The sequence below is a fragment of the Hypanus sabinus genome, chromosome 28, assembly GCF_030144855.1.
Source record: "Hypanus sabinus isolate sHypSab1 chromosome 28, sHypSab1.hap1, whole genome shotgun sequence".
Taxonomy (NCBI): domain Eukaryota; kingdom Metazoa; phylum Chordata; class Chondrichthyes; order Myliobatiformes; family Dasyatidae; genus Hypanus; species Hypanus sabinus.
Window position 1 is genome coordinate 45,584,874 of NC_082733.1, and position 24,895 is coordinate 45,609,768.

The following is a 24,895-nucleotide window of genomic DNA, read 5'->3' on the forward strand; positions in this document are numbered from 1 at the left end:
GGTATACTTGTTGTCGAGGGGAATGGCCACAAGGGAACCCTGCTGTGCCTGACTTTTCCCCTTCCCTCACCTGATGGTAACCCAATTACCTGTGCCCTGCTCCTTTGGCATAGCTACCTCCTTGAAACTACTGTCTATAAACTCCTCATTCTCCCGAATGATCCGGAGGTCACCCAGCTCCTGCTCCAGTTTGCTCCAGTTTCCTAATATGGTTTGTTAGGAGCTGCAGCTGGATGCACTTCTTGCAGGTGTCGTTGTCAGGGACACAGATATTTGGGGGATTTTATCAAAAGCTTGGTCAGAGGAAAGCTTTACAGAAACAGAGGTTTAGGAAAGGAATTCCAGGACTCAAAACTTTAAATTTAAAGCCTACACCACCAATGGATGTCCAAGATGCCAGAATTTGAAGCAATTTTGTAAGGTTGGAAATGATTACAGGGAGAGGGAGAGAGGGGAATGCAAGGTGTTGCATTGTGGCTGGTGAGTGTTTTAAAACTGATACATTTTTGATAGACCAGGAGAGATTGTAGTTCAGGGAATGCAGGGTTGAAATGTGAACAGGACCTTTAGTGAGTTAGGATTTCTGGAGTTTTGGATAAGCTTACATTTATCTAATGTGAATAATTTGTTAATGTTTGGTATTGTCACCATTGAAACACCAGAAAGAATGTTTTTGTCAACGTCATTTAGTAAAGAGCACTTTACTAAACGCAGATCATTCACGCAAATGAATGTAAAGTGTAAAATTTGTGTTTTGGTATTTGATGCTTCCAAATTAGGCAGCAACAAATCATTACTGCTGTATGGATTAATGAGTAATTCAGTGAGTGTTTGTCTACATTCTGATTAGATGTCTCTTGTGGATTTGGGGAAGAAGCTTTTAGAAGCTGCCCGAGCTGGACAGGATGATGAGGTGCGAATATTGATGTCCAATGGTGCTCCTTTCACAACAGACTGGGTAAGTTAAACTATGTTACAATTATCTCTGCTTATCAACTGAGGCTACATCCACACTAGACCGAATATTTTTGAAAACGCTGGTTTCGCGTAAAAATGATAGGCGTTCACACTAGACGTTTTAAGAAATATCTCTGTCCACATTGAAACAGATATTTTGGCGAATCTCCTCCTACTGCGCATCTACCGATAACAAGCAACATGTTTGGTGTTGAATCTCACTGTGAAAGATGGTGCGTGTTTGTTTAGTTACAGACTAGAGAAACTTAAACGACAGGCAGCTGTTGGCTTTCACGCAGGAGGACTTAAAAGTAAAAACAAATACTGGAGCATATGGAGGCAACCAACAGGGAGTTCACAGACAGTATGACCCGGCTGACAACGAACATTGAAAAACTGTTTAACTCTGTTGCATTAATAAAGCACTTTGTTAAATGTATAAAACATGTCTGCATCAGTATTATCTTGTGTTTCCATACAATGTTACATTAGGCAGTTACACATCTATTGTCAGAGAAGTACTTGCATAAATAGATAAACCACATTCATATAAGCAAGGACAGAAAACAGGGCAAAGTAGGTATACTTGTTTATTCAGTAAGTTATGGGTCAAAGTAGTTGGTGAGTATGTTTCTAACTCTTGTGGCTTCAGTCTCGTTGCTGTCTGTTCTGAGATTGTTAGGTTGCATTCAAGAAAACAATGAAATGGTGTGCTGCTGTCTGACAGTGTTTTCAGAAATCTCTGGTTACCCTGTCCACACTGATCTGCCCAAGCATCATTTTCAAAATGACACACTCTGGAAAGCGTTTCTGAAAAGCTCCAGTTTCGGGGGACGAAAATGCCGTTTTAGTGTGGACTGAGGGTAAAAATGAAGAGAAAAAGCTTCAGTTACGGATTTATCTGGTGTAGTGTGGACGTAGTCATAATTCCTGTTTTTCTCCTTTGACCTTAATGACCAAATGAAACAAAATTAAGCCTTGGAACTGTAGGACTGCAAAAACATAGCATGGGATATACAGAAATAAAGTAGTGACATTGGACAGCAAAGATCAGGGGTTCGTGTGCGCCAAAATCATGTTGCTACTTTGAATTTAATAAGAAAGGTAGTTTATTCAACTGATTCACGTGATTCTCTGCAAGAACTTAACCGATGGCTGGAGGTAAGTGAAATTCAGGGCTTTCACCACACCCCATAAATACTTTGAGCATAAAAGCATATGCAAGGATTCAACTGATAGGACTATTGTTGTCTAGAGAATGAAAATTAAAAAAAGCAAATTACAAAAAAGTGGCTTATTTCCACCGGTAAGGCATTTCTATAATATTGAGGAACAACCTGAGAAAATAGAAATTTACAGATTTCTTTAGATTAACAGCAATTAAATGTATTAAGTTATGCAGCTCTATTTCAAAGGTCAAAAAATGGTATTGTACACAAGTGAGTTTTCCTGACCTTGTATTCCAAAGAGGGAATTTTTGCAAACTTGACAACTAAAAGGAATTGTGAAATTAATCAATTTATTTATTTATTTATTTTACAAGTGGTCAAAAATAACTTTGTGATAAGTTATAGGACATCAAAAACATTTTGATCAGTTTCTGATAATAACTACAGCAGCAATGGAAACATTCACTCCTGGAGTAGCTTGCTACTTCAGCAATGGAATTACCTCAAAATTAACTTACAAGTTAAGTTTTCTTTTGAAGCAATCAAATCAAAAAGTGCTGGAAATACTTAGAAGATCTGCCAAAACACACAGTTAACATTTCAGGTCATAGCTTTCAATAGAAAAAGATCAATAACTCTTGAAGTATTACATTTCTTTCGGCAAACCTGAGTATGTCTAGCATTTTCTCCTGTTACTTCAGATTTCCATTTTTGTCAGTATTTTTCATTTGTAATTTTTGAGGTATGCTGAAGAAGACAGCAGATCCTGGATCTAACACTGGGCAGTAGAAGTAAGCTTCAGTATGTTAAATGTCAGATCAGCTGGTACTGAGCAAGTCCCTGTCCGGCAAGTTATACACGAGCTATGTCCTTTTTTTTGCCATTTAAAACTTGTAAAACACCAGATGTGCTGTAATATTTGAAATCATCGCAGGAGGTAGAATATGTAAGGCAGCGCAATTAGTGTATAAAATAAAAATAGAGAATACTCAGTATTCTGTAAATAAGTGGAGAGAAAAGAAAGGATTTGGTTCTGCTGGAGAGGAGATTCATCACAATGTTGTCTGGATTGGAGTATTTTACTGATAAGAAGGGGTTGGATAGGTTGGGCTTGCTTTTCCTGAGCAAAGAAGGTGGAGTGGTAATTCACTAGATGTATCTGAAATTACAAGAGCCATAGATAGGCTAGATAGTCGGGATATTTTCCCATGTTGGATTATCAAAACCAAGAAGCTGTAAGTTTAAGGTGAGAGGAAAGAGTTTGAAAGCACATTTGAGAGGAAAGATTCTTCACACAGAGTTGTTGTGATTGTCATCTGGAACTTGCTGGCAGAGGAAGTGATGGAATTAGATACAGTTATTATGATGAAGAGACATTTAGATAAGCTAGTAACACACAGGGGACATAAACAATGTGAGGAAACATGATTAGTGTAAATGGGCAAAATGTTGAGAAAGGGTACTGTGGGCTTTGTGATGCATGATTGTAAAAAGTTAATGTTTCAGTTCGAAGGAATCTCCAATAGAGAAAGTCATAACATGAAACATAAACTCAGTTTCTCTCTTCACAGAGTCTGCATACAGTATTTTTATTGATTTTCAGAATGTGAATTATTTTGCTTATAGATAATTGCCATTCTTCTGTTGATTGCAGCTGGGAACATCTCCACTTCATCTAGCAGCTCAGTATGGTCACTATTCAACAGCAGAAGTGCTGCTTCGGGCAGGAGTGAGTCGGGATGCAAGGACTAAAGTGGACAGGACCCCACTGCACATGGCAGCATCAGAAGGCCATGCAAACATTGTGGAGGTACTTGTGAAGGTATGGTTCGAAAAATTATAGCATAAAGTGTCAGTCATTATGGGTAATTGCAGAGACTACAGCATTTAATCTTGACTATCTTGGTGCAGTACTGAAGGAACACCATTATACATTTCAAATGTAATGTTGTTAATATACATTACCTGTCTTAATCATCTTCCTCTGGCAGCTCTTTCCAAACACAGACTAAACTCTGTGTAAAGAAGTTGCTCGTCAGGTTCCTGTTAAATCTCTCCCTTCTCAGCCTTGATTCCCCAACCCTGGAGAAAAAGACCTGTGTGTATTCACTCTACCTCTACCCCTCATTATTTTATACACCTCTGTAATTCAATTCAATTCAAGTTTAATTGTCAATTAACCATACATGAATACAGCCCAATGAGACAGCGTTACTAGGAGCTCAAGGTGCAAAGCCACATTACCAACACACAGTAAGCTCACACAAGATCACAATCACGTAATAACAGTCCCAAGGCCCATCTCCCTCCCGCGATGCCGTGGCTTGATGCATACAAGTCAACAAACCCACATAGAATATCAGTAAAAATATAGTGAAACAGAATGTGCAATTATATAGTCCAGAAACCCCCAGCCCACTGATTATCATCTGTTGAGTGGACCCCAACACCGTGGCTTTGACGCCCAGTCCTCTCCCCAATGCCTGACTCCCGCAAGACAAATCCGTGGCTTTGAGCCCTAGTCCTTGCATATACAAGCACTTATAGAATATTAGTAAAAACACAACACCCTCATTTACTGATGCTCCAGTGGATAAAGTCCTAGTAGCTTGCACAGTTTCTATCTAACTCAGTCCTTTGCATCCTGTCAAATACCTCATAACTCCTTCCAGCTTATAGCATCTTTCCGATGGTAGAGTAACCAGAACAGAAAATGCAGCCTCGCCAACATCTGGTACAAATGCAACATAACATCTCACCTTAATGCCTTGACTAATGAAGGCCAGCATGCCAAAAATCTACCTCATATCCTTCTCTACCTGTGACATGATTTTCAGGGAACCGTGTACTTGTTCTCGTAGCTGCCTTCATTAACTAATCAAAAACATTTTAGTTAATAAAAAAAATTATCAGGGATAGGGAATAAATGGAGATAGAGAGCTTGGAGCATGGCCAGTAGCACATTGTCATTCTGTACTCTTTCAACATAGGGTAATCATGCAATCATAGAGACAAAGAATGGTTGTTCAGCGCTGATGTTCATCTGGAGGTATGCCATCTACACATTCTCTTTACTCTTGACAGAATGGAGCTGACATAAATGCAAAGGATATGCTTAAAATGACAGCTCTTCACTGGGCCGTGGAACATGGTCACCAAGATGTGGTTGATCTCTTGATAAAATATGGAGCTGATGTTCACACACCAAGTAAATTCTGCAAAACAGCCTTTGATATTGCAGTGGATAATGGTGATGAAGATTTAATTGTAATGCTGCAGGTAAGTAATACGTGTGAAGTCACAGGATGTGAAGGGGGTAGATTATAAAGACACGCTTACACTACTAAAAATGCAGCCACACACACAAAATGCTGGTGGAACACAGCAGGCCAGGCAACATCTATAAGGAGAAGCACTGTTGACGTTTCGGGCCGAGACCCTTCATCAGGAAAAATGCAGCAAATTAGTGGATACATAGAGATATGGATTTGCAAAAGTTCTCCCCGGAAGGAAACTGCATTAATTCAGCACAGTTAGTTAAACATCTCTATTAGTAGATTGCCCTTCTTCAGAAGGTGCATTCTTCTCTTACTTTCTGATATAATGAATCACCTTACATGGAAATGCTCATCACATTGAATTTATGCAAAGTATTGAGGGGCTTAAATTTTCCCCATTGCAATTGAACATTTTGAGGAGGATTCTTAGCTTCCGATCTGGCAATGCAATGACATAATATGATGAAAGCCTCTAAGCGATTTAAAAACTGTTTACAGGTAGATAAAGAGATGCTGATCATCTACAACAAAATGCTGATGACACTATTTTAATAGTTATTAGAACAAGACACATCATTAATTGAATTAAATATCAGTGTTTTTCTAGTGCCCACATTGAATGTTTCCAGCTTGGAGTATGGTTATATAGTATACGCAGTTTCAGTCCTGCTTTCACTTATTCTGGCAGCAGTAGAGTCTGAAAGTGGAGGATCTAAGTGTTCAGATACGGGGAAACTCCATGTATTACATTTAGTTCTGTGTGGCCAAACAGAACAGCATGGATGATGGAATGTTGGTCTTGTGAACTACTCCCACCATGTTCTAACTCACCTCCTGAAGAGTGTACAAAGTGGCAAGGTAGAAAACCAGAGGACAAGAAATCTTTCAGGAAGAGACTTAAAAAGTTAGTAAGATAGGAGAAAATGGTTTGAGATAAAATCAGCAAGTCATATGAAAAGAACAGTAAGAACTCTAGATATACGGTAACACTATTCAGCCCCCAACCCTTTGTTCACAGAAATGAGTAACGCAACCAGAAATTTAGGTCAATTTAACTGAGAATTTTTATGTGTGAATCACATACTCCTTTTTCAGAGTAGAGCCCAAAACAAGCAGGGAAAATTGTAAAGCATGAAAAACTGAAATGTCAGCTGTTCAAAAGTATTCATTCCCCCTTTGCTGAGTACTAAGTTGAGTCATCTCTCACAGCTATTATAGCCAGTATAATTCTCTGTTTGCTTTGTATAATGTGATGGAGCAAGATTTGCTCATTCCTCCTTGCAAAACTGCTCAAGCTTTGTCAGGTTAGTTGGGTAGCACTGGTGGATAGCAATCTTGAGGTCTTGCCAGAAGTGTTCAATCAGGACTTTGACTGGGGCATTTAAGGACATAATTTTTTTTCATTTGAAGCCACTCCATGGTTCCTCTGGTAGTGTACTTTGGGTCATTGTCCAGCTTTTCTGTCACTCCAGCTAATCCATGAAAGGCCCGAATAGATAATTTAGGAACAGTTTGTTTTATACACTGGTAGGTCACTTAACTTGAGGAATATCCATTTATTTGTATGTTACTCTGCAGAGGGCGATGGAGAACCAGATTAACACCAATTCGGATAGCTCTGATACCATCACTGTCCACAGTGCCACGCCACAATTCATTATTGGTCCTGGAGGAGTGGTCAATTTAACTGGCTTAGTTTCAACTGGGACATCAAAGGCATCAGGTATGTTGGGTCTGTTACAAATGTTTATCTCCTAGCTGCAAAATCATTCTTCTTCCTGTTTATTTTTGTTCTCTTTGTGTCTGAAGGCAGATGACCTACTCTTGGAATAAGTGATAAAGAAAACTTTGAAGGAGTTTTACTGAGTAGCAGAGGTTGAGGAGATCTCTGGGTGCTGATTTGAAGCAGTGACTGGAATTAAGTGCACTGTTCTACCCTTCTCTCTCAATGTGTCAGTGAGTTCAGCTGGGTAAAGAATATATCAGCATTTATCTAATTTTCCTATGTAGTCTCTATCATTATCTTAAAATGATTTACTCCCATGAATAGAAATTGAATCTGTGATACCAATAACATATCAAGGAGGTACAACCCAAATTCAGGAAAGCAGGAAGTAGACATGGTTTGGTGGGGGGGGGGGGATCTGTTAAATAATAAACCTGTGACAGTTATATAGACCGCCTAACAGTAACTACTCAATAGGGCAGAGTACAAAGGATAAAAATGTTGGAAAATTGTTAGAAGTTCTTGTATTCTATGACATGGCTAATAAATGCAAAAACCCCATATGCCTTCTTCACCATCTTATGCACTTTCAGCAATCTGTGGAATTGGGTCCCAAAGTCCTTCTGTTATCAACACTCCTTAGGGTTCTACCATACATTGTGTATGTTCTACATTTGTTGCACTTGTAAGATCCTTCTCACAATAGCTCAGCTAGTTGATATATATCTTGCCGTAGATCTAGACAACCTCCCTTGTGATCTACAATACCACATATTATCTGGAAACTTACTTATCGTCCTCCGTATGTTTACCTTCAAGTCATCAGTGTACAGTATATCACACACTGATCCTTCCTGATCCATCACTGGTCACAGACTTCCAATAACAAAAGCAACCTTCCACCATGATCTTCTGCCTCCCATAAAAAAGCCAATTTTAGATCCAAATTGCCAGCTTGCCCTTTATCCCATGGATAAAGCATTCTGGCAAAGTTTGCTAGAACAATTTGGAGAGTACAGCTTCTCTTTGTCTTGTGATTGATTAATTCAGATTTTTCCAGATTCCAGATAACTTTTCCTTGCATGAATTTGACAGTGAAGTTTAAATTCAATAGGACGTCCATTCTGAGATATCTCCCACCCAGAATCCTGTTTCTCATAGGTGAGGACCAAATTGTACTTCAACTGGTCTGCTTTGATTAGCTCAATTGTCTGTCCTCAGCACCATGAGCATATCTTCAGGTGCTAGTCAATGGTACATTGCATTTTTGGGCAATAGCTTCTGTTATGTATGTTAGTTCTGTTCCTGTAGCCAGTGAGAATTAAACATATTCATATCCTATTAATAAATTAACATCTGATTTTTGCTCTACCACTGCAGACAAGGGCTGCAGGATCCTGCCTTGTTATTTTTGCAGCTTTGACAGTGCCTCCATTACATCTGCAATTGTAGCTGTGTAATGTTTTACTTCCCTTGAGATGTAGGGGTTTGAGCTTGCTTTTGAGGTTTTTGTTGACCTTGTGGTGAAGTTGATTTCTTTATGCCAACAAGATCTGGCCCTTTGTCCTCTTCTGCCACTGTAGGAAGCAGCAGTTTCACTCCAATTTGCATTTGTTAGCTTCACCATTTTGGCAACATCTGGTTTCAGACCATACGTGAAAGTTGACATAAGAGCCATATGTTGTGTCTTTGATATATCTGTGTTTATTTCTGGGAATCCTGAATATCTGAGCCAAACTGTCTTATAGTGGTCCTCATGTTCAGAAACATTCTCTGAAGACTTTGTATACAATCAACCACTTTCTTCCAATCAATCTGATTTTGGCCTTGTCCCTCCAACCATGCCTTAATTGCTTTCCAACCAGTTGGTAAATCATGTTTATCCTCTCCTCTACCATCTTCAACACACCGTATCAACTGCTTTATTTGCTGAGTTGTTAGTATGGTAGCTAAAATTTGAATGCTATCATATGGATGCAATTTATATATATTCTTAATTCATTGAAGTTAAATCCAAGTCTTCAAGTTTCCCTGGACCATTTGTCATTTTTTCCAGATGACAAACCTCCTGTTCTCTTTCATAATCTCCATAATCAGCCATGGCTGCCAGACTAATTACCTCATTACTGTCATAATCACTTAAGCCACCAGAGGTTTCTGTTGAGTCACTATCACTTTGTGGTTTCTTGGATTTTCCAGGGAGGCTCTATTTCTGGGGACTAGTCAGTGTTAGCTGCCTTTCAGCTCTGTTAGTTGAATGGCCTAATTCTGCTCGTATGTCTTATGGTCTTAAAGTGATTGACATTACCATTTGCACCAACCATTGGGTTGGCCGAATGGCCCACTGAAGGTCTCCTCGATGCCAAATAGATTAATCTTATTTTACTTTACAACTCTGAACAGAACTCTTGACTATGGAAAAACTTTGTATGTTGTCATTCTGTTCCAATAATGCAGATACCTTTTTTTGCTGATTTATTTTCTTTTTCATACTGCTCCTTTAGCATGTTATGTGTTTTTCCTTTTTCATCCAATTGATTTTGTAAATCAGCATGTTTGCATTTCAAAGCACCTGTCTGTTCTTACAACTGGGTACACTTGCACCTTCGCAGCTCTGTTCAGGTTGCTAGTGTCCAAGCCGTTTTTTTTAGGTCCTGACCTGATCTTTTCTTTTAATTAAAAACTTAATTGAAGTTTAAAACTTAGTCCAAACACAAGGAAATCTGCAGATGCTGGAAATTCAAACAACACACACAAAATGCTGGTGGAACACAGCAGGCCAGGCAGCATCTATAAGGAGAAGCACTGTCGACGGTTCGGTCCGAGATCCTTCATCAGGACTAACCAAAAGGAAAGATAATAAGAGATTTGAAAGTAGTGGGGGGAGGGGGAAATGCAAAATGATAGGAGAAGACCAGAGGGGGTGGGATGAAGCTAAGAGCTGGAAAGGTGATTGGCGAAAGTGATACAGAGCTGGAGAAGGGAAAGGATCATGGGATGGGAGGCCTCAGGAGAAAGAAAGGGGGTGGAGCACCAGAGGGAGATGGAGAACAGGCAAACAACTAAATATGTCAGAGATGGGGTAAGAAGGGGAGGAGGGAAACAGGCAAATTAGTCCTGCCAAAGGGTCTTGACCCGAAACGTCGACAGTGCTTCTCCTCGTAGATGCTGTCTGGCCTGCTGTGTTCCACCAGCATTTTGTGTGTGTTGTTGTTAAGCTTAGTCCGTTTTTTTTCATCGAGTAATCGTTCCATGTTTGGGTGCCAATTTGTTGGATCTTTGTTTTCTGATCCTTGGGATTCTTCCAGGAGTTAGGAATGACCTGTAGTCTTAATTCCAAGATTTCAGTTTATTTCAGAGTACAAACAAACATGCAATTATCAAGCAAACTAAGTAGCTGGAAAACAAAGCCAAGAGGCATATGAATGCGAGGTCAAAGTAATAAAGATGGCACCTCTGCAAAATCTATCACTTTTATAGATAAGATGAGAGAAATTCCTTAGATAGAGAATGACATAGCTAACAGTCTATATAATTAAAACAATTGTATCCTGTGGTTAATATGCTAATACTTGGCCAATAAGAAAGGTGATTAACACTGTAAGTTTGACTGCTATACCATTTTCTGCCAGTAAGTGGGGATCAAGTCAAGTCATCTTTATTGTCATTTCGATCATAACTGCTGGTACAGTACATAGTAAAAATGAGACAATGTTTTTCAGGACCATGGTGTTACATGACACAGTACAAAAACTAGACTGAACAACATTAAAAAAAACAACACAGAGAAAGCTACACTAGACTACAGACCTACATAGGACTGTGTAAAGTGCACAAAAACAGTGCAGGCGTTTTAATAAATAATAAACAAGACAATAGGGCAAGGTGTCAGTCTTTGGGTATTGAGGAGTCTGATAGCTTGGGGGAAGAAACTGTTACATAGTTTAGTCGTGAGAGCCCAAATGCTTCGGATCCTTTTCCCAGACTGCAGGAAGGAGAAGAGATTGTATGAGGGGTACATGGGGTCCTTCATAATGCTGTTTCCTTTGCGGATGCAGCGTGTAGTGTAAATGTCTGTGATGGCGGGAAGAGAGACCCCAATTATCTTCTCAGCTGACCTCACTATCCACTGCAGGGTCTTGCAATCCAAGATGGTGCAATTTCCAAACCAGGCAGTGATGCAGCTGCTCAGGATGCTCTCAATACAACCCCTGTAGAATGTGATGAGGGTGGGGGGTGGGAGATGGACTTTCCTCAGCCTTCGCAGAAAGTATAGACGCTGCTGGTTTTTCTTTGCTATGGAGCTGGTGTTGAGGGACCAGGTGAGATTCTCCGCCAGGTGAACACCAAGAAATTTTGGTGCTCTTTACGATCTCTACTGAGGAGCAGTTGATGTTCAGTGGGGAGTGGTCGCTCTGTGCTGTCCTGAAGTCAACAACTATCTCTTTTGTTTTGTTCACATTAAGAGACAGGTTGTTGGCTCTGCACCAGTCCATTAGTCGGTGCACCTCCTCTCTGTAAGTTGACTCGTCGTTCTTGCTGATGAGACCCACCACAGTCGTGTAATTGATGAATTTGATGATGTGGTTCGAGCTGTGTGTTGCAGCACAGTCATGGGTCAGCAGAGTGAACAGCAGTGGATTGAGCACGCAGCCCTGGGGGGCTCCGTGCTCAGTGTGATGGTTTTGGAGATGCTGCTCCCGATCCAGACTGACTGAGGTCTCCCAGTCAGGAAGTCTAGGATCCAGTTGGTGGAGGTGTTCAGGCCCAGTAGGCTCAGCTTTCCAAACAGTTTCTGAGGGCTGATTGTGTTGAATGCTGAACTGAAGTCTGTGAATAGCATCTGAACGTATGTGTCTTTTTTTGTCCAGGTGGAGGGTGGTGGCAATGGCGTCATCTGTTGAGCGGTTGGGACGGTATGCATGCTGCAGGGGGTCCAGTGAAGGGGGCAGCAGGGTCTTGATATGCCTCATGATGAGCCTCTCGAAACACATCACGATGATGGATGTAAGTGCAATGGGACGGTAGTCATTTAGGCAGGACACTGAAGACTCCTTTGGCACGGGGACAATGGTGATGGCCTAGAAGCATGTTGGAACAATGGCGCTGCTCAGGGAGATGTTGAAGATGTCAGTGAGAACATCTGCTAGCTGGTCTGCACATCCTCTGAGCACTCTGCCAGGGATATGGTCTGTTCCAGCAGCCTTCCGTGGGTTGATGCTGCACAGGGTTCTTCTCACATCGGCCACGGTGAGACACACCACCTGGTCATTTGTAGGAGGGGTGGACTTCCTCACCGCCACGTCATTTTCTGCCTCAAACTGGGCGTAGAAGTTATTCAGCTCATCTGGGAGGGATACTGTGAAAAATAAGTGAGTTTGTTTAAAAAGTACAAATCTTTTTAAAAGTATTATTTGAAAAACCAGTAAGGGCAGTGAGGATCAAGGGTAATAAACATGATGGGTCTAATGGGCTGAAATGTGCTTAGTTCAATGGGTAAGGAGAGTGAACTTGGAATTACAATGTTGTTGCATTACAGAAGCCCAGTTGGAGGAGGGACAATTCCTAGCTTGATTGTTTTAGACATGATAGGAGGTAAAAGAGGTGGAGGAGTTGCATTACTGATAAGGGAGAATTTCACAGCTATACTCAGAAAGGACACTTTCAAGGGCTCATACATAAAGACAATTTTTGTGGTGCTTTGAAATAGGAAAGGTGCAATTATACTGATAGGATTATTGTATAGGCCCCCCAGTAGCCACCGAGAAGTAGCAGAACAGTTATGTAGACATGGAAAGGTGCAGAATCAACGGGGTTATCATTATGCAGGACTTTAACTTCCCCAGTATTGATCAGAGCTTCCTTTCTTTAGAAGCTTAGACAAGGTGGGATTTCTTCAGTGTGTCCAAGAAGAGTTCTTAAAACCATATGTGTAGAATCCATCTGGAGGAGAGAGCTGGTTTTGGGAAGTGAGCCAAGCCAGATGACAGACCCGTTGGAGAATGAACATTTAGAGTCATAGAGAAGTGCAGCTCTGAAACGGGTCCCTTGGCCCATCTAATCCATGCCAAACCACTTAAAATGCCTATTCTCATCTACCTCCACTGGGACCGTAGTCCTCTATACCCTATCCAAATTTCTATTAAATGTAGAAATCAAGCTTGCATGCACCACTTGTGCTGGCAGCTCATTCCATGTTCTCATGAAGTTTCCCTTAAATTTTTTACCTTTCACCCTTAACCTTTGACCAACCAACCTCAGTGGAAAAAGCCTGCTTGCATTTAGCCTATCTATATCCCTCATAATTTTGTATACTTTTATCAAATCTCACAATTTTCTATATTCTGAGGAATAAAGTTTTCACCTATTCAATCTCTCCTTATAACTCAGGTCCTCCAGACCCGGACAACATCCTTGTAAATTTTCTCTTTACTCTTTCTTACACAAACTCCAAATTAGGCCTCATCAACGTCTTGTATAACTTCAACATAACATCACATCTCCTGCACTCAGTACTTAGATCTATGAAGGTCAATGTGCCAAAAGCATTTTTTATCCCTGACCTCTTTCTTCTATTGTACTCCTCAGTGCCCATGTGTTCACTGTGAAAGACCTATCCTGGTTGGTCCTACCAAAATGCAATACATCACTTGTGTCTGTCATTCCATCTGTCATTTTTCAGCCTATTTTTCCACCTGGTCCAGATCCCTGTGCCAACTGTGATAGCCTTCCTCACTGTCCAGTCTTGGTGTTATCTGCAAATTTGCTGATCCAGTTATCCACATTATCATCCTGATCATTGATATAGATGACCAACAACAGACCCAGCAGTGATCCTTACGTATTCCAATGGTCACAGGCCTCCAGTCAGAGATGCAATGATCTACTACCACTTTTTGGCTTCTCTCATGAAGACGATGTCTAATCAAATGTACTGCCCCAATTTGAGTGCCTTCTTGACCAACGTCCCATGCAGGACCTTGTCAAAAGCCTTGCTAAAGTCCATAGACAACATCCACTGCCTTGTCTTCATTGACTTTCTGGGTAACCTCCTCAAAAAAACTCTCAGATTGGTTAGACATGATCTACCACGTATGACCCCATGCTGACTATCCTTAACCAGTTCATGTCTTTCAATTACATATATATCTATCTATATCTGGTCTCTTAAAATACCTTTCAATAACTTTCCCACCACTGCTGTCAGATTCACTGGCCTATAATTTCCTGGTCTATATTTAGAACCTTTCTTAAACACCAGAACAGCATTGATTATCCTCCAATCCTCTGGAACCTCTCCTGTAACTAAGGATAATTTCGAGAATAGTAACCACAACTCGTGTTTTGAAATAGTTACAAGCAAGAATAAAATTAGATCATGCGGGAAGGTACTAAGTTAGTGCAGGACGTTATGACAGGATAAGATACAAGCTAAGTGGTGTTGATAGGGAACAGCTGCTATCTGATATGTGGGAGCAGTTTAAAAGACCTGCTAATCATAGTTTGGGATTGGAATATCTGGTAAAGAACAGAACAAGGATGGTAAGGCATGGGAACCTTGAATGACATAGAACATAGAATAATACAGCACATTACAGGCCCTTCGGCCCACAATGTTGTGCCGACCCTCAAACCCTGCCTCTCATATAACCCCCACCTTAAATTCCTCCATATACCTGTCTAGTAGTCTCTTAAACTTCACTAGTGTATCTGCCTCCACCACTGACTCAGGCAGTGCATTCCACGTACCAACCACTCTCTGAGTGAAAAACCTTCCTCTAATATCCCCCTTGAACTTCCCTCCCCTTACCTTAAAGCCATGTCCTCTTGTACTGAGCAGCGGTGCCCTGGGAAAGAGGCACTGGCTGTCCACTCTGTCTATTCCTCTTATTATCTTGTACACCTCTATCATGTCTCCTCTCATCCTCCTCCTCTCCAAAGAGTAAAGCCCTAGCTCCCTTAATCTCTGATCATAATCCATACTCTCTAAACCAGGCAGCATCCTGGTAAAGCTCCTCTGTACCCTTTCCAATGCTTCCACATCCTTCCTATAGTGAGTCAACCAGAACTGGACACAGTACTCCAAGTGTGGCCTAACTAGAGTTTTATACAGCTGCATCATTACATCGCGACTCTTAAACTCTATCCCTCGACTTATGAAAGCTAACACCCCATAAGCTTTCTTAATTACCCTATCTGCCTTTGAGGCAACTTTCAGGGATCTGTGGACATGTACCCCCAGATCCCTCTGCTCCTCCACACTACCAAGTATCCTGCCATTTACTTTGTACTCTGCCTTGAAGTTTGTCCTTCCAAAGTGTACCACCTCACACTTCTCCGGGTTGACCTGCATCTGCCAATTCTCAGCCCACTTCTGCATCCTATCAATGTCTCTCTGCAATCTTCGACAATCCTCTACGCTATCTACAACTCTACCAACCTTTGTGTCGTCTGCAAACTTGCCAACCCACCCTTCTACCCCCACATCCAGATCGTTAATAAAAATCACAAAGAGCAGAGGTCCCAGAACAGATACTTGTGGGACACCACTAGTCACAACCCTCCAATCTGAATGTACTCCCTCCACCATGACCCTCTGCCTTCTGCAGGCAAGCCAATTGTGAATCCACCTGGCCAAACTTCCCTGGATCCCATGCCTTCTGACTTTCTGAATAAGCCTACCGTGTGGAACCTTGTCAAATGCCTTACTAAAATCCATGTAGATCACATCCACTGCACGACCCTCATCTATATGCCTGGTCACCTCCTCAAAGAACTCTTTTCAGGCTTGTTAGGCACGATCTGCCCTTCACAAAGCCATGCTGACTGTCCCTGATCAGACAATGATTCTCTAAATGCCCATAGATCCTATCACTAAGAATCTTTTCCAACAATAGTGTGCAACAGAGATTATAGAAAGAACAGGCAAGAGGTGAGACTTAATCAAAGCCAGTGGCTTGAGTTATAGGGCAATACAGGCGTGGTGCAGTTAAGACAGAAAGCAACAAATACTTGTCTGAGAGTTTTATATTTGAATGCTCACAGCGTAAGGAATAAAATAGATGATCTTGAAATTCAGCTACAGATTGGCAAATATGATGTTGTGGCCGTCTCTGAAACTTGGCTAAAGGATGGCTACCGTTGGGAGCTGAATGTCCAAGGATATACGGTATATCAGAAAGATAGGTTAGTAGGCAGAGGGGGTGGTGTGGCTCTGTGTATAAGAAATAATATTAAATCATTGGAAAGAGATGACATAGAATTGGAAGGTGTAGAGTCTCTGTGGGTTGAGTTAAGAAATGGCCAGGGTAAAAGGACCCTAATGACAGTTGTATACAGGCCTCCAAACAGCAGCTGGGACGTGGATTACAAGTTCCAGCAGGAGGTAGAAAAGGCATGTCAGAAAGGCAATGTCATGATAACCGTTGGGGATTTTAACATGAAGGTGGATTGGGAAAACCAGGTCAGTGCTGGACTTCGAGAGAGAATTTGTAGAATGTCTTTTTAGAACAGCTTGTTAGACCATAAGACAAAGGAGCAGAAGTCAGCCATTCAGCCCATGGAGTCTGTTGTTGAGCCCACTAGGGGATCGGCTGTACTGGATTGGGTGTTGTGTAATACTCCGGCGGTGATAAGAGAGCTTAAGGTGAAGCGCCCGGGGCATGCCCTTTTCTCACTGTTACCATCAGGTAGGAGAAACAGAAGCCTGAAGGCACACACTCAGCGATTCAGGAACAGCTTCTTCCCCTCTGCCATCTGATTCCTGAATGGACTTTGAAGCTTTGGACACTACCTTACTTTTTTAATATACAGTATTTCTGTTTTTGCACATTTTTAAATAATCTAGTCAATATACATAATTGATTTTCTTGTTTATTTATTATGTTTTATTTTATTTTTTTGTCTCTGCTAGATTATGTATTGAACCGCTGCTGCTAAGTTAACAAATTTCACGTCACATGCCAGTGACAATAAACCTGATTCTGAACCCTTAGGGAACAGTGATCACAATATGATTGAGTTCACATTGAAATTTGAGAGGGAAAAAATAAAATCTAATATGCCAGTATTTCAATGGAATAAAGAAAATTACAATGGCAAGCGAGGGGCACATGCCAAAGTTGCCAGGAAAGAGACACTAGCAGGAAAGACAGCAGAGCAGCAATGGCTGGAGTTACTGCAAAAAATGAGGGAAGTACAAGACGGATATATTCCAAATAAGAATAAATTTTCAAAGGGAAGAAGGACATTACTGTGGCTGACAAGTGAAGTCAGAGCCAATGTAAAAGCAAAAGAGAGGGCATCCAAGGACGGCAGAGCTAGTGGGAAGATAGAGGTTTGGGGAGCTTTTAATAACTTGCAGAAGGAAACTAAGAAGGTCATTTGACTGAGAAGGTGCTCAGGAAGCTTAATGGCCTGAGAGTGGATAAATCTCCTGGACCTGATGGAATACACCCTCTGGTTCTGAAGGAAGGAGCTGGAGAGATTGTGGAGGCACTAACGATGATCTTTCAAGAATCGATAGATTCTGGCATTGTGCCAGATGACTGGAAAATTGCGAATGTTGCTCTGCTATTTAAGAAGGGTGAGAGGCAGCAGAAGGAAACTATAGACCTGTTAGCCTGACATCAGTGGTTGGGAAGTTGTTGGAATTCATTGTTAGGGATGAGATTACAGAGTACCTGAAAGCTCGTAACAAGATAGGCCAAAGCCAGCATGGTTTCCTGAAAAGAAAATTCTGCCTGACAAACCTACTACAATTCTTTGAGGAAATTACAATCAGGGTAGACAAAGGAGATGCAGTAACTGTGATGTACTTGGATTTTCAGAAAGCCTTTGACAAGGTGCTGCACATGAGGCTACTTAGCAAGATAAGAGCCCGTGGAATTACAGGGAAGTTGCTAACGTGGGTGGAGCATTGGCTGGTCATCAGAAAACAGAGTGGGAATAAAGGGATCCTATTCTGGCTGGCTGCCGGTTACCAGTGGAGTTCCGCAGGTGTTGGTGTTGGGGTCAGTGCTTTTTACGATGTATGTCCATGATTTGAACTACGGTGTTAATGGATTTGTGGCTAAATTTGCTGATACAAAGATAGGTGGAGGAGCAGGTAGTGTTGAGGAAACAGAGAGACTTGGATAGTTTAGGGGAATGGACAAAGAAGTGGCAATTGAAATGCAATGTTGGAAAGTGTATGGTCATGCACTTTGGTGGAAGAAATAAACGGGCAGACTATTATTTAGATGGGGAGAGAACTCAAAATGCAGATATGCAAAGGGACTTGGGAGTCCTCGTGCACGATACCCTATAGGTTAACCTCCAGGTTGAGTCGGTTTGTGAAGAAGGCGAATGCAATGTTGGCATTCATTTCTAGAGGTATAGAATATAAGAGCAGGGATGTGATTTTGAGGCTCTATAACGCACTCGTGAGACCACACTTGGAGAGTTGTGTGCAGTTTTGGGCTGCTCATTTTAGAAAGGATATACTGACATTGGAGAGGGTTCAGAGAAGATTCACAAGAATGATTCCAAGAATGAAAGGGTTATCGTTTGAGGAATGTCTGGCAGCTCTTGGGCTGTATTCCCTAGAGTTCAGGAGAATGAGGGGGGGATCTCATAGAAACATTCTATGACTTGAAGAATTGGATCAGCCTATGATTGAATGGTGGAGCAGACTCGATGGGCCAAATGGCCTACTACTTCTCCTATACCTCATGGAAGAAGTGGTTCTCAAATGGGTAGGCAACTGTGGCTGACAAGGGAAGTTAAGGACTGCATAGAGGCCAAGGAAAGAGCATATAAGGTAGCAGAAGTTGAGTGGGAAGTTGGATGATTGGGAAGCTTTTAAAATCCAAGAAAATCCAAAAAAAAAAAGCTATAAGAAGGGAAAAGGTAAAATATGAGGGGAAATTTAGGGGTAACAGGAGGGGGCATTTCTTTACTTAGAGAGTGGTAGCTGTGTGGAATGAGCTTCCAGTGGAAGTGGCAGAGGCAGGTTCGATATTGTCATTTAAAGTAAAATCGGATAGATATATGGACAGGAAAGGAATGGAGAGTTATGGGCTGAGTGCAGGTCGGTGAGACTAGGTGAGGGTAAGTGTTCGGCACAGACTAGAAGTGCCGAGATGGCCTGTTTCTGTGCTGTAATTGTTATATGGTTATAATATAAAGCAGGATACTAAAAGTTTTTTCAGTTTTATCAATAGTAAGAAGGTGAGGGTTGATATTGGACCACTGGAAAATGATGCTGGTGAAGAAGTAATAGGAGACAAAGAAATGGCGGTTGAACTTAATGGGTACTTTGCATCTGTCTTCACTATGGAAGACACAATCAGTGTGCTAGAGGTCCGTGAGTGTCAGGGAGTAGGAGTGAGTGCCATTGCTATTCCAAAGGAAAAAGTGCCAGGCAAACTGAAAGGTCTTAAGGTGGATAAGTCACCTGGACCAGTTGGACTACATCTGAGTCCTGTGAGATATTGCTGAAGAGGTAACAGATGCATTGGTCATGATCTTTCAAGAAAAATGTGATTCTGGCATGGTCATAGAGGACTAGAAGATTGTAAATGTCATTCCACTCTTTAAAAAGGGAGGGAGGTAATTATGGGCCTATTAGCCTAACCTTAGTATTTGGGGAAGTGTTGGAGTCTGTTATTAAGGATGAGGTTTCAAGGTACTTGGAGAGTAAATGATAAAATAAGTCAAAGTCAGCATGGTTTCTGTAAAGGGAATTCTTGCCTGATAAACCTGTTAAGAATTCTTTCAGGAAGTAACAAGCAGGGTGGACAAAGGAGAGGCAGTGGATGTCATTTACTTGGATTTTCAGAAGGCATTTGATAAGGTGCCACACATGAGGCTGTTAACAAGATAAAATTCTATGACGTTACAGGAAAGATACTGGCATGGATAGAGGAATGGCTGACAGGCAGGAGGCAGTGAGTGGGAATAAAGGGGGTCTTTTCTGGTTGGCTGCCAGTGACTAGTGGGTGTTCTTCAGGTGTCAATATTGGGACTGCTACTTTTCATATTGTTTGTTAGTGATTTGGGTAATGGAATTGATGGCTTTGTGGAAAAGTATGCAGATGACTTGAAGATAGGAGGAGGGGTTGGTAGTGCAGAGGAAGCAATGTGATTGCAGAAGGACTGCGAGAAATTATAAGAATGGGCAAAAAGGTGGCAGATGGAATACAGTGCTGGAAAATGTATGATAATATATTTTGGTAAAAGGAACAATAGTGCAGACTATTAGTTAAGTGGGAGAAGCTTCAAACTTCAGAAGGGCAGAGGGACTTGGGGGCCATCATACAAGACTCCCAGAAGGTTAATTTACAGGTTGAATCTGTGGTAAAGAAGGCAAATGTAATGTTGGCATTTATTTCAAGGAGAATAGAATATAAAAACAAGGGGATAATTCTGAGGCTTTATAAGACACTAGTCTGGCTAAACTTGGAGTATTGTCAGCAGTTCTGGGCCCCAATCTAAGAAAAGATGTGTTGTTATTGAAGAGAGTCCAGGGGTGGTTCATGAGGATGATTCTGAGAATGAAGGGGTTAACAAATGAGGAGCATTTGACAGCTTTGAGCTTGCACTCACTGGAATTTAGAAGAATGGTAGAATGGTGGGGGGGGGGGGGGTGAGTGAGATATTTCATTGAAAACTACCGAATGTTGGAAGGACTAGATGAGGTGGATGTAGATGTGGAAGTTGAGTCTGGATAAACTCACTCAGAGACCGTATTAAGTATAAACCCTTTAATCAAAACCCCCAGGACACTTCAGTTCGTTGCTCAAATATGAAACAATTCATGCTTTTTGCCTAGTGAAGTTTCTGTATTATTTTTATCACACAATAGGTACTGTCCCATGTCTTTGTCTTCTTGCCAGGCACGGTATCTATTGCTCAGTTCTCCTGGTTTCTTTACCAGACCTTGATTCTTACCCGACTTTAAATTTTACAGGACATTTGCACATGGTGTCTATTGTTCAATTTTCCTTGTTCATTTACCCAACTTTAATTTTTAGACAATTTCAAATATTACCCCACCTGTGCCATCTGTCCAGTTGTATGGTTTTTTTTACCATACACGGTGTCTACTGCTCCTGGTTTTTCTTTACTTGACTTTAACTCTTACCCGATTTTAACTTTTACCCGACAGCTATCAGCTGTCCAATTTATAAGAGTCTCTTGGCAGATTCGATCCAGGTCCCATCAAGGTCCTGTGCTGAGGTCCAGGTGAGGTGCAGAGACTCACACTGGTATGGTAGGGAGCGATAAAGACAATTCGTCTTTGCGGGTCCAATCGGTCCCCATAGATAGGATGTTCGGTCTGTCCCTTACTCAGCCCGCCTCCATGTCACAGTCCCTATGTCAATACCCTGCTTGCAGCACCAGATGTGGAAGTTGAATCCAGATAAGCTCACTCAGAGACCGTATAAGTATAAGCCCTTTATTCAAAGCTTCCAGGGCACTTCAGTTTGTCGCTCAAACAGGAACAGTCTGTGACTGTTTCTGCTCAGTCCACCAACTGATTGGCAGGTCCTCTTAGAGGATAGATATAGTCATTCAGATACTCCCATACAAGACAGGCTGGAGCCAAACTTCGCTATGTATGTGACAGTACAGAGAGACAAATTACAGGATAGGTATAATGGCTTACATACACAGAACAGGCTGGCGCTGATCTTATCTATTTGCATGACTGCACAAAGAAACAAGGACCTTGAAACACTGTAACTCCAAGAAGAAATGTGGCTCAGCATAGCTTAGTACATCTGTTGATCATCAGTACTTTCTTACAGAAAAACAGGTTGCTATAGTTTAACTGAATGTGTTACCCCTTTACATACTTTATCATGGAGAGGATATATCCTATGGTGGGGGTATCCAGAACTAGAGGGCACAGACTCAAAATTGAGGGGCGAGCTTTTAGAACAGAGATAAGGGGGAAGTTGTTTTAGCCAGGGAGTAGTGAATCTGTGGAATGCTCTGCCACAGACTGCAGTGGAGGCTAAGTCCATGGGTATATTTAAGGTGGAAGTTGATAGTTTTCTGATCGGTCAGGGCATCAAAGGATATGGCAAGAAAGCAGGTGGATGGAGTTGAGTGGGATCTGGGATCAGCTATGATGGAATGATGGAGCAGACTTGATGGGCTGAACAGCCTAATTCTGCTCCTATATCTTATGGTCTTCTGGACTCTCACTAGAGTCTCACTAGACTCACTAGATTTGAATCTCACTAGATTTACTTGGATTTTCATTGACAAGGTGCTGTAAATGAGGTTGCTAATCAAGGTAAGAGCCCATGGTATTACAGGAAACATACCAGCACGAATAGAAGATCTGGCCTTTTTTTGGCAAGAGGCAGCAACTGGGATAAAGGGGACCATTTCTGCTTGGCTGCCAGTGACTAGTGGTGTTCCACAGTGGTTGGTGTTGGAACCACTTCTTTTCATGTTATATGTCAATGATTTGGATGACAGACGAAGATAGGTGAAGGGGCAGGTAGTGTTGAGAGAGCAGGGGCTTTTCAGAAGGGCTTAGACAGATCAGGAGAAAAAGCATGAAGTGACTGATGAAATATAGTGTCAGGCAGGACTCCCAATAGGTTAACTTGCAGGCTGAGTTGACAGTAAGGAAGGCAAATGCAATGTTAGCATTTACATGGAGTGGACTACAATATAAAAGCAAGGATGTAATGCAAAGGTTTTATAAGGCATTATTCTGTGAGTAGGTTTAGGCTCCTTATCTAAAAACTGTTGTATTGGCATTGGAGAGGGTCCAGAGGAGGTTCATGAGAATTACTCTGGGAATGAAGTGGTTAACGTTTGAGGAGCATTTGATGGCTCTGGGCCCATACTCACTGAGATCCCCCTCATTGTTCTAAATTTCTTGAAGCCTATCAAACATTGAAAGGCCTGGATAGAGTGGATGTGGAGAGGATGTTTCCTTTGGGGAGTCTGGCACCAGAGGGCACAACCTCAGAATAGCAGAGTGTCCATTTAGAGCAGAGATGAGGACGAATTCCTTTAGCCTGAGAGTGGTGAATCTGTGAAATTTATTGCCACAGACAGCTGTGGAGACCAAGCCATTGGTTTAGGGTTAGATTTAAAGTGGAAGTTAATAGGTTCTTGATTAGTAAGGGCATCAAAGGTTACAGGGAGAAGGCAGCAGGATGGGTTTGAGAGGGATAGTAAATTAGCTGGGATGTAATGGCAGAGCAGACCCGATGGGCTAAATGGCCCAATTCTGCTCTTATGTCTTATTTTCCTATGGAAGTCTCCATGTCCTACTGGGGGAGAGAATTTCAAAGTTTTACTATTTACAGAGTCAAGAAATTTCTCCTCATTAGAAAGTAAGTATTGCACCTGCAGGGGAGCACTGCCACTTGCAGCTTCCCTACCAAGTCCCGTATCACTGACTCCAAACCCTGGAACACTGTTCAATAGTATTCCTTCACAATTGTAGTGGTTCCGAAAGGGTGCTCTTCCCAGCCTTTTGATGGGCAGTACAAATACTGGTCTTACCAGTGCTGCCTGTCCCTTTGAGAACTGTTAATTATAGAGGTATGATAGAGGTAGATTCGTTGATAATAGAAAAAAATCTATCCTTGAATAAGTTTTATGTCTATTTGAATAAAATGAATAATCTCTTTCTTTTGGATTAATTCTTCTCCATATCTCAATCAAATTTAATTCTTTCATCAATAATAAAGTTAATCTATTAAAAAAAGAGCAACAGGAATTGCGCATGCGTGAAGGAAAGGGCATGTGCAAACATGAGCAACCCAAACTACAAATCCCAGCTACGGTCGGAACTGAAAGTGAAGATGAGGTGGAATCAGATTCTCTGGATAAATCAGATGAAGATGAAGGGATAGTATGAGAAATACAATAAATGTTTGACTTAGATTAATACAATATAATTTTTTACATCAATTATATATAACACCACAGAAAATAAATAGATTAAATTCAAATATGTCTGACCAATGTTTTCGATGTAATCAAGAAATTGGTACCTTTTTACATTCTACTTGGTCTTGTTTTAAAATTCAACCATTTTGGATAAATTTAAGACTTTTATTGGAGCAAATTACTGGAGTACAACTCCCACATAGTCCACTATTATTTTTATTAGGAGACATTGAAGGGACAATACCAAAACTTAAATTGAACAAGTATCAGAAAAAATTTATAAAAATTGCATTGGCAGTAGCCAAAAAAGTTATCGCAGTTAGTTGGAAATCTGTTTTATATTTAACTATTATATGGATCATTGGAATAATGAAATACATAGTTGTATTCCATTTGAAAAAATTACGTATAACTTAAGAAATGAATATGATATTTTTTTGAAAATTTGGCTCCCATACTTACAAAAGATAGGATTAAAAGAGACAAACAAAGAAGAGCACCAGGAAGTGGTTGGAGATGATGGAGACATAAGAAAAACTTTGGTGCAAAAATGCATGAATTAAAAGCATTAAAAGTAATTAGAAAATATTAAAAATATTAAGATTATGTTTGATAAAATGATGAAAAGACAGGACAAAATGGACAAGAAAATTAAAAACTTGGAAAAAACAATGAGAGACACCATTGGTAGAGTGAATAAAATGGAAGATAATATTTCTGCCTGGACATCAGAAAGAACACAGTTGTTGGAAAAAGTGGATGTGCTTGAAAATTTTAGCAGACGAAACAATATTAAGATTGTTGGACTTAAAGAAGGTATAGAGGGAGAGGATCCAATAAATTTTTTTCAAAAATGG

At 41.0% G+C, this 24,895-nt stretch overlaps 1 protein-coding gene across 7 annotated transcripts in view; it reads left to right on the plus strand.

Annotated features, from left to right (window-relative positions):
• gabpb1 (GA binding protein transcription factor subunit beta 1) overlaps positions 1-24,895 on the plus strand; it is a 111,917-nt gene that overhangs the window by 19,128 nt on the left and 67,894 nt on the right. For all 7 annotated transcript variants that reach the window (XM_059953126.1, XM_059953130.1, XM_059953128.1 and 4 more), the window contains exons 2-5: positions 851-958; positions 3,781-3,948; positions 5,211-5,405; positions 6,983-7,127. In XM_059953126.1, the coding sequence (XP_059809109.1) occupies positions 851-958; positions 3,781-3,948; positions 5,211-5,405; positions 6,983-7,127 (616 nt within the window). The remainder of the gene's footprint in view (positions 1-850; positions 959-3,780; positions 3,949-5,210; positions 5,406-6,982; positions 7,128-24,895) is intronic.